Source organism: Crocuta crocuta, unplaced genomic scaffold (assembly GCF_008692635.1).
Source record: "Crocuta crocuta isolate KB4526 unplaced genomic scaffold, BGI_CrCroc_1.0 scaffold931, whole genome shotgun sequence".
Classification (NCBI taxonomy): Eukaryota; Metazoa; Chordata; class Mammalia; order Carnivora; family Hyaenidae; genus Crocuta; species Crocuta crocuta.
This window is the reverse complement of record NW_027527834.1, coordinates 255,474-265,638: the sequence shown is the minus strand read 5'-3', so window position 1 is coordinate 265,638 and position 10,165 is coordinate 255,474. Positions and strand designations below refer to the sequence as shown.

The following is a 10,165-nucleotide window of genomic DNA, read 5'->3' as shown; positions in this document are numbered from 1 at the left end:
GCGCTCTCTCTCTCTCTCTCTCTCTCTCTCTCTCTCTCTCTCCAGATGCCTTTTATTTGGTTTTCCTAATAACCACTGTTTGTCTGATAACACTCAGCTGTGGGCCTCAGCTTTCCTCTAAGGGTTGGGGCAGGAGAAGTGCCGGAGGGCTCTCTGAGGACTTCGCTGGGGAGATTTTTAAACTACATCGTGGCCCACAGCCTCCTCTCCTTTTTCAGCCAGGGTGTATCAGAATGGTGGTGGGTGGGAGGGTGATGGTTATTTTGGAAGAAGATCCACAGATGCTTCTCTTCTGCTGCCCTGCCTCTCCTCGCCTCAACCCCCCTCCCCCAACCCCTACAGAGCATCACTATTCTAGTCTCAGATCAATACTGGATAAATAAGGTGACGGTCACTGTGTGTCACAGAGCTGGCCGGCCTGGGGCTTCGGCGTATAGATAGCCTCACAGGTCGGCCGCAGAAGCTCCAGGCCGGAGCACCGTGAGATGCCTCTGTGTTGGCCGGGCCAAGTGTCCTAGAGCCAGGAAGATAATAGAGTGCGAAGATTGACAGCTCGCTCTTAATGTAGCCAAAGCTTCTGAAATACCACCCATCTCTTTTTATAGATTGAGACATTTAGCACCCAAGAGCTGTATAGAGTTGAGCTTTTACAACTCAAGGCGTATCATGGATTGTGGCAGTCATTTCGCTGTGAATTTCCTTGCGCACGTTGAAAGTGGATCATCTGGTACATAGTCCTGTTTAAAAATAGGAAAGTTAGCTGTTAAGAACAGAGTCCCAGAGCAGGGCCTCTGCCGTCTACTTAGAATATAATCAAAAGACTACAAACCCAAGGGCCCCCCAAAGACCTGAGTCAGAGAGTTTCTGTTCCTCACTTTATAGGAAAAACCACTGAGGCCTGGGGTAGTGAGTGGCTTTCATGTGGCTGCAGAGCAAAATGGCTCTGGGTCTAGGGTGCCTGTCCTGGAACTCTGGAACATTCTTCCAAGTGAAGCACGGCTACTCAGAAGGCATCTCGGTACCAAAGAGTCAGTTAGGGGAGATGGGTCACTTTTTTTTTTTTTTTTTTAATTTTTTAAATTTTTTTCTAGGAGAGAGAGACACAGCATGAGCAGGGGAGGGTCAGAGAGAGAGGGAGTCACAGACTGAAACAGGCTCTAGGCTCTGAGCTGGCAGTCAGCACAGAGCCCGATGCGGGGCTCGAACCCACGAACCGCGAGATCATGACCTAAGCGAAAGTCAGACGCTTAACTGACTAAGCCACCCAGGTGCCCCATGTGTCACTTTATTTTATGTGCCCTGGCAGAAAAAAGCCAACCATGGACATTTTTATAGTTGGTAAATCGGTGTATCTTCCTCAGGTGCTCATTATCAACTGGGTCCTGATCTTCTGGAAGGTAGAACCGAGAAAATGCATAATTAAAATTTTAGTCCAAGTCACCGATGAAAGATTTAAAATAACAAGATATTAACAAGTGATGCTGAGGAAGCACTGACCTCACCCCAGGCACTGTGCTTTCTCTTAGCTTGGTTATCCATTCACTAAGACTGCCATTTATAAGTCCTGTTCCCATCCCCCACTTTACAGATAAGGAAACTGAGGGACAAAGTTAAGGGAGTTGGCTAAGATGACACAGGTCATACGTGGGAACTAGGATTTGAGCCCCAGACGTCTGACCCCGGGGTCCACACTCTTAACCAGTATGTAGGATGGCCTCATGATTCCAGTATAAAAAATTAAAATCTATTCCACGATCATAGAATAACTAGTGTATATAATCTATGTGCAAATCATCCAGTGAATGGAAAACATCCTCCAGAAGTCCTTTTAAATCAACTTTCTCTTAATTTTTTTTAAACTAGTTTAAAGTCTGTTTATTTTGAGAGAGGGCAAGCCCAAGTGAGGAAGGAACAGAGAGTGGGGAGAGAATCCCAAGCAGGCTCTGAACTGTCAGTGCAGAGCCCGATGTGTGGCTTGAAGTCATGAACTGTGAGATCATGACCTGAGCCAAAATCAAGAGTCGGACCCTTACTAGGGGCGCCTGGGTGGTTTAGTTGGTTAAGCGTCCGACTGTCACTTAGGTCATGATCTCGCGGTTCGTGGGTTCGAGCCCCGCGTCAGGCTCTGTGCTGACTGCCAGCTCAGAGCCTGGAGCCTGTTTCAGTCTGTGACTCCCTCTCTCTCTGACCCTCCCCTGCTCACGCTGTCTCTCTCTCTCTCTCTCCTAGAAATAAATAAAACATTTTTTAAAAAAATTAAAAAAAAAAAAGAGTCGGACCCTTACTTGACTGAGCCACCCAGGCATGCCCTCCTCTGAGTTTTTTAAAAAATTTATTTACATAAGTAGCCTGTATACCCAATGTAGGGCTCAAACTCACAACCTCGATCTCAAGGGTTGCATGCTTTTCGGACTGAGCCAGCCAGGCACCTGTCCTTTAATGTGAAGTAGCTACTTGGAAAATGTGAGGATGTGTTTGTTTCCAGAGAATACATTTTGACTGGCGACCTTAAATGGGTGCTATTTTTCAAACACTTAAAACATTTTTTTCTGATTGAAAAAGTACACGTTGAAGAAAATTTGACTTTGTTGAGGGTTTTTATGTATTTTTATCATATATATGTATATATGGAAAATATATATGACCTTGATTATTCTCCTTGAAGCGCAAATGCTAGAATTAATCCCCCTGGTACCTAGCACATCTGAGCTTGATTTTGGTCTTTTTATTTTTGTTTGTTCTATAAGTGAAATCATATCATATGTGTTCTTTTGACTTTCCTTTTTAAAAATTTTTTAAGTTTATCTTTATTATTTTCAGAGAGAGAGAGAGCAAGCAGGGAAGGGGCAGAGAGAGAGAGCGGGAGACAGAATCCCAAGCAGGCTTAGTGCCGTCAGTGCAGAGCCCAATGCGGGGCTTGAACTCACAAGCTGTGAGATCATGACCTGAGTGAGCAGACGTCAGGAGTGGGACACTTAACTGACTGAGCCACCCCGGCGCCCCTCTGTTACAGACTTCTTAACCTAATTCCGCTCTGGTCAGGGAACACGGTGTGAACTGAATTCTCGAAAATTGCTTGAAACTTGTCATTCGGCCCAGAATGTAGCCTGTATTGGTAAATGTGCTCTTGAAGACAGTGTGTGTTGGGCTGCGTGAGTGCAGTGATTGCCAGTGAGGTCAGGCGGGTGGGGTGCTGCTGGGGTGGCCCCCACGCTCACGCCTCCCCTGCCAGCAGTGACAGGGATGCTGAAGTGTCCGTCTTGGTGGGTCTTCATGAGCTTCTGCTGTGTCTTTATTCTCGTTTCCTACGTTTCGGAGCTCTTCTTAGGTGCGTAAGCCCTCAGTATTGCCCTGCCTGTTGGTGCCTTGAAGCTTAACCCTGAGGAAATGACGGCCTTCATCCCTGGCTTTCCTTTTGATCTGATTCCACAGTCTCTGCGCTGTCTCTGGGGCATTTAGACCTGAGACTGGCAGGTGGCAGCCTGAGGCCCGATCTGGCCTGTCGATGGTTTTCTACGACCTCTAAAGAGGGTTTTACTTTTTTTAAAAAATGTTTTATTTATTTTTGGGAGAGAGATAGAGACAGCGTGAGAAGTGGAGGGTCAGAGAGAGGGAGTCACAGAATCTGAAGCAGCTCCAGGCTCTGAGCTGTCAGCAGAGCCAGACGCAGGGCTCGAATCCACGAACCGTAAAATCATGAGCTGAGCCAAAGTCAGAGGCTTAACTAACTGAGCCACACAGGTGCCCCAAAATGGTTTTACATTTTTAAAGAGGTGTGAAAATAATCAGAAAAGAATGGGATGGGAATCCTCTGTGGCCCCCAGATCCTGAACATTTACTGTCTGGTCCTTCCCAGAAATGTTTGCCGACCCCCCCGGGTTTAGACTATTTCATGTGGTGATTGCTGCCTGTTTTCTGTTGTCCTCTGACTTCCCCCCGCCTTTTTCTGATGCCTTTGGGATTGAGTATTTGTATTTTTCTTTATCTCAGCGACTTTATGAGCCGCACTTGTGTGGCGGTCACTGTGGGGTCTGGAGCGCGCAGCTCTGACTGGCACAGCACCCCGCTTCAGGTAGTGAAGGGCCCCGCGGGCGTGCACTTGCCCGTCCCCCGCCGCCCCGTCCCCCAATGTTGCTGTCACACGTTGTACTTGGGCGTGTGTTAGAAACCACCCCCTACACTGGTGTTATTTTTGCTTTCAGCCGGTTCTCTTCCTGAGTGTTTAAAGTGACAAGTGGAGACGTGATGAGTCTGGTGCTTCCTGCGGGTCCCTGCTGCCATCTGACATCACAATTTCTGCTTGACGGGCTGGCTTTGCTGTGGTCTTAGTGCAGTTGGCTGTGGTTTCTGTCTTTTTTTGGTCAGCTTTGTTGGGATCTGTGATTGGCAAATAAAAGCTATGTACATTGAAGGTATAAACTTGATGTTTTGATGTATATGTTGTGAAATGATCACTGCAAGCTAATACATCCATCACCTACCTCACAAAGGTACTACTTCCTTCCTTCCTTCCCTCCCTCCTTCCTTCCTTTCCTTTTCTTCCTCCCTCCTTCCTCCTCTTCTTGTCTTTTTTCTTTTCTTTTCTTCCTCCTTTCCTTTCTTCTTTCCTTCCCTCTCTCCCTCCTTCTTCCTTCCCTTCCCTTCCCTTTACCTTCCCTTACCTTCCTCAAAATCTACCTCCACAACTCCACTGTCTGCTTCTGAGTTGAACGATTCCACATATAGGTAAGATCCTGCACTATTTGTCTTTCCCTGTCTGACTTATGTCACTTAGCATAATGTCCTCCAAGTTTATCCGTGTGTGTGTGTGTTTAAGTTTATTTCTCTTTCTTTTGAGACCGAGAAAGAGAGCGTGCCAGGGACAGGAACAGGCAGAGAGAGAGTGCGCACCAGGGATGGGCAGAGAAAGAGGGAGAGAGAATCCCAAGCAGGCCTCACCGCTAGTGCAGAGCCTGATGCAGGGCCGAGTCCCACAACCCTGCATCCTGACCTGAGCCGAACTCAAGAGTAGGACACTTAACTAACTGAGCCCCCCAGGTGCCCCAGGATTTCTTCTTTCTTGAGGCTGGATGATAATACATTATATGTGTGTGTCTCGTGATAAATTCTTGCAGCTTGTCTATGTCCGGAAACATCTTTATCTTCACTTTAAAAGACCCTCTTGCTTGGTACAGAATTCTAGATTGACAGGGTTTTCCCTTCCAGCACTTGAAAGCTGTTGTTACCCAGCCTTGTAGCCTGTGTTACTTCTGACGTGAAGTTTGCTCTAATTCTTTTTGTTCCTTTGTACAGAATATTTTGTTTTGCTCTCTATGCTTTTGAGATTTTCTCTTTGTCACCAGTTTTCAGCAGTTCACGGGTGTAATCTGCTTCACGTTTCTTATGCCTGGGGATCTCTGAGCCTCTCGGATCTGTGACCTTACTGGTTCCTTCAAGTTTGGAAAGGTTTGCAGTATTATTGCTTACAATATTTTTTCTGCCTCCCATCCATCCCTCCCCTTCTCTGGGTCCTCTGAGTGTGGATAGGTAGCCTCGTCCTGTGCTCCCAGGTTACTCATGCTCTCCCTTTATGTTTTCAGGAATTTGCCCTCTGTTTCATGGATAGTTTCTACAGCATTTTCAAGTTTACTGGTCTTTTTCTTCCGCAGATATATTTTCTATTAACATCATGCAGTGTGTTTCTCCTCTTACACACTGCAGTTTTTATCCATGGAAATTTGACTTGGGTCTTCGTTGCAGCTTCTATGTCTCCAATTAACACGTCTGAAATGACTCCTGTGTCTCTATTCAGCGCATCCGATATTCCCTCCAGCGTCCTGAGTGGAACGCAGTTACAGTAACTGTCTTCATATCCTGTCTACTAATTCTACCATCGGGGTCATTTCTTGCCAAGTTTCATAGGATTGCTTCCTTCCCCTCCTTGTTACAGACTGTTTTTCTACTTCTGTGTGAATTATGAATTGTGTTTTCATGCTCCTTTGCATACTTGATTTTTTTTTTATTGGAGTCCAGATATCATGAGTTTCACCTTGTTGAATGCTTGTGATCGTACACTTTACAGGAAATATGTATGTGGTGTTTGCCTCCATTTCTGTCAAGCAGCTCCTAAAACTGGGAATTTCCAACAAGGAAAGAATGTTGTCTTTTGTTATGTTAATAAGGTGACTTTGGAAGCATCTAAGGGCTGGAACTTTCTGTCCCTCCCCCACACCTGCAGGGAGGGAGAGGGGCTGGAGGTTGAAGCCATCTCCACCAGCCAGTGACTTTATCCAGCATGTCTGTGCAACAAACCCACTAGGAAAATCCAAAAGGAGAGGGTTTGGAGCAGGTGACTGTGTGGAAACATGGGGAACCCTCTTTCCCCAGACCTCTTCCATCAGGCGGTTCCTGAGTTATGTCCTTTTATAATAAACCAGTAATCCAGCAAGTACCCAGTTTCTCTGACTTCTGTGAGCCGCTCTCGCAAATGAATCGAGCCCCGTCAAGGTAGGGGTGGTTGGTACCTCCGGGCCTGTAGCGCGTAGGTCAGAAGCACAGGTAACAATCAGGGCTTTTAACTGAAGGCTGGGGTTTGGGGGCCGGCCTTGTGGGACTGAGCCCTTCACCTGTGGGATCTGATGCTGCTTCCGGCAGACAGTGTCAGAATTGAGTTGAATTTGTGGACACCCTGCTGGGGTGTGATACTTGCCTGTTGGTGACTTAAGCCCCAGTATGTTGAAATGGGGTCCAGGCATCCAAAAGAGTGCTGAGTACTTCTGTATTCCTGAGGATATTCTCCAGATGTGCTCCTAGGTCACATCTTAAGTTAGAGTCCTGCTGTGTCTTGCCTTTTTTTTTTTTAATGCTTTTTTTTTTTTTTTTTTTTGAGAGATAGAGCAGGAGCAGGGGAGGGGCAGAGAGACAGGGAGAGAGAATCCCAAGCAGGATAGCATAGGGCTTGATCTCTGGAACCAGGAGACTGATGAGCGAAACAAAGGCAAGAGAAATGTAGCTTTAGTTAAATTTAAGTTAAATTTCCTTACAGCTCCCAGCACCCTGACACACCCCTGAAACTTGCAGAGTGGGACCTTGCTCAGGGAACTCATGTCTGCCTTCCTGCCTTAACGTTTTTGTGGTATTAAAGACCAAAAGTAACCTTATCCTGACAGCAGCGAGCCCCTCAAGGTCCTGAGAGCCTTGCTTCCCAATTCCTTGGAGACTCCCCCGTCCCTGAGCCCCGCTAACTTAAACGTCTGTGATCAGTCACTCCTCACGGTCCCCATGCAGCTCTGCCTGCCCGCGGGTCCCGTCACTGTGCTGTAGTAAAAGCACCTTTGGCACCAAAGACGTCTCAAGAATTCTTTCCTAGCCGTCTGCTCACGACCCCCAGTCCATAATTTCATCGTTTCAGCGCCTGTACGTGGGGCTGTGAGTCTTTTCACCCTCCGGACTGTGCAGCCCTCGTGAGTCCTTTCTCTTCTCTTCCCTTACTCGCGCTTCAGGGGCTCTTCGAGAAGTTTGGTCTTCATGGACACTCTCACGTCGATTGCCGGGCTGTAGTCCTCTAGCCGATGGCTACCCCACGGGGAGGAGAAAGCCTGCGCTTTGGCTGGAAGTTAGGACGCTGGCCGGAATGGTACTAAGACCCAGCAACTGGGTGCCCTCTCTTCATGCCTGTCCTTCTACAGAGTTGTCCGTCTTGGGCACGGGACAGCCCCTTCAGGCACCAGGGACGCTGCCAGTCTTGACGACTGCCGTATGAAGTTTCCTCCTCGTTGGTGTAATGTGAACCCTTCACATCCCTGATCTAGCAGCTTCTGGCCCCAGGACCTCCCCTGGGAGCCGGCTGAAACCGGTTCCCATCTGAACTAACACCCCCAACCAGGGACCGCTTCCTAAGAAGTTGTCTGTAAGGATCATATGTGTTGGAATGTCGCTTGCACCATCGTGGATTTCTGTCTGTACTGTTTGTCATCAGTGTCCCCTCCCGACTATTGAAGTTCTCTCTTCTACAGGAAACAGAGCAAACAGACTGAGGCACCCTGCGTCCCACTGTGAATGGCCCTAAAGCAGGACCCTGGTCTAAGGGCCCCTTGTAGAATGTGTTGGGCTACTAACCAGGTGGATTAACTCTCTCCTGATACATTGGATGATTGTCTAAACAGGCCTCCTCCATAAGGAGACCCCGTGGGTAGCCAGAGTCCTTTTGTTTCCTTCTTGCCCTAATAAACTGGGTGCTTCTCTGCTCGTTTTTCCTTTTTTAAATTTTTTTTATAGTTCATTTATTTTTGAGACAGCGTGAGCAGGGGAGGGTCAGAGAGAGAGGGAGACACAGAATCTGAAACAGGCTCCAGGCTCTGAGCTGTCAGCACAGAGCCCGACACGGGGCTCGAACCCACGAACCGCAAGGTCATGACCTGAGCGGAAGTCAGATGCTTAACTGACCGAGCTGCCCAGGCGCCCCTATCTGCTCTTAACCTTGTTCGTGGGTTCCATTTATCAGCTCCGTCAGAACACGGTCCCCGGGTTTTAGAAAGGCGGTTACAAGATCATGACCTGAGCCGAAATCAAGAACGGGATGCCCAACCCACTGAGCCACACCCAGGCGCGCAGTGGCTTGTCTTTTAAGCCTCTAAGATCAGGCCAGAGTGGCGTGCAGTCTCTGGTTCCTCTTCCCGTGATAGAGGAGAGACCCTTAATACTCTAGCTCTGCGAATGCTGTGTGAATCGGGTTTGGGTTCTTTTCAGTCTGGGAAACGGAGTAAATGGGAAGCAGTTGGCGGTAGGTAGAGCTGTCAGCCCCACGTGTGAGCTCAAAGCCCTGCTCCTAAGCCTTTCAAGCCCATCTTTGACCTTCGCTCACTTCTGGTCGGCTCTCTGCTGAAGGCTCTGGGGAGGCCCTCCGGAGACGTGGAATTTCCGTCTACAGCTGCCTCCTGCCCCTCACCATCCTTGTGAACCCCAGCAAGCCCCCAGCCCTGCTTGCCCCCCGCCCCCAGCCCTGCTGAGTCAGGCTGACTGCACTGGGACCATCCCCGAGATCCAGGCAGGCTCTGCCAAGCTCCTTGCCACAGATCCCACTCTTCTTCCTCCTTCCTCTCCCTCCTCCCCGGCCGGCCACCGCCATCTGGATGTGCCCTTTGCACATGGCTGTCAGCAACCACGTGGGTTCAGCGCCTGCAGACCGAGGAAGATGCTCCGCTCCGGTGCGGGCCCCGAACCCCTGAGAGCGCGCTGCCGCAGAGGCCCCTGCCTGCGCCAGCGGCTCCTGCCCCTTGAGGCTGTGGTCTCACAGCAAGCGTTATATCTCTTCTGTTAAAGGGCAGAGATGGACTGCTCATTTCACAGCTGTGGATTTTCCCTTTTCTGTCTCCTCAGAGATTGCAGGTGCTCCAGTGTCTGAAATTTCTGGGCCTTTCTCAACAGACGACATAGCCAGCAACTGTGTCCCCGCCCTGCCTTTGAATGAGCCCATTTTGTGGATTGTCTCCTACGCGCTCATGAGCGTGTGCGGAATCATCCTTCTAACCCTGATCGTCCTGCTGCTGCTTCCGTTGCGGTGCCGGCGCCTGCCCCGGGACCCCGAGGTCGTCAACGATGAGTCCTCGCTCGTCCGGCATCGCTGGAAATGAAGGGCAGAGCCCGCACTCGTGAGCGGCCTTGAACTCTCTGTGAGGAGAATTCCGTTTCAGGTGCAGCAGGCGGGGTCATAAGGCAGGGTGCCTTCCTGTGTCCACTAGTCTTAAATCTGTTCTGCTCCCAGATGCCTTCCAGATTCACTGTATTTTGAGTCTTGATTTTAAAGCTTCCTCCTTCTCCCTCACTTCCGAGAAAAATTATAATAAAAAACACCTCATTCTAAATGAAAACAGAGTGATTTTGGGCTTCAGGCTGTACGTGACTGGTGGTGCCAAACTGGCAAAGGGTGCCGCCCAAACCAGCTTTGGCTCGTTCTCCCTTTCCTCCCGGCTCTGGAGAAGGGAGTACATGTGGTTGCTAATCCCTCCTCGCTAACGGGAAGCTTTTCATATTAATTGCATTGAAGGGTATTTTGCGCCAGGCCTCAACCTGGAACAGAGTGTACGAGAGACTCGCAATATGGCGCCTCACAGTATGGCGACAGGGGCCGCAGCCTGGGGCCCGATGCTGTGGCCGTCCTGCCCACTTTGGAGTCGGAAACAGAGCC

The 10,165-nt window shown here is 49.2% G+C and overlaps 1 protein-coding gene across 1 annotated transcript in view; it reads left to right on the top strand.

The window, feature by feature from the left end:
• Window positions 1–9,848, top strand: part of BACE2 (beta-secretase 2) — a gene marked incomplete at its 5' end in the record, with an annotated part of 58,234 nt that extends 48,386 nt beyond the window's left edge. The window contains one exon of the mRNA XM_077778641.1: window positions 9,358–9,848. Coding sequence (XP_077634767.1) covers window positions 9,358–9,611 — 254 coding nt within the window. The remainder of the gene's footprint in view (window positions 1–9,357) is intronic.
• Between the last annotated feature and the right edge of the window lie 317 nt (window positions 9,849–10,165).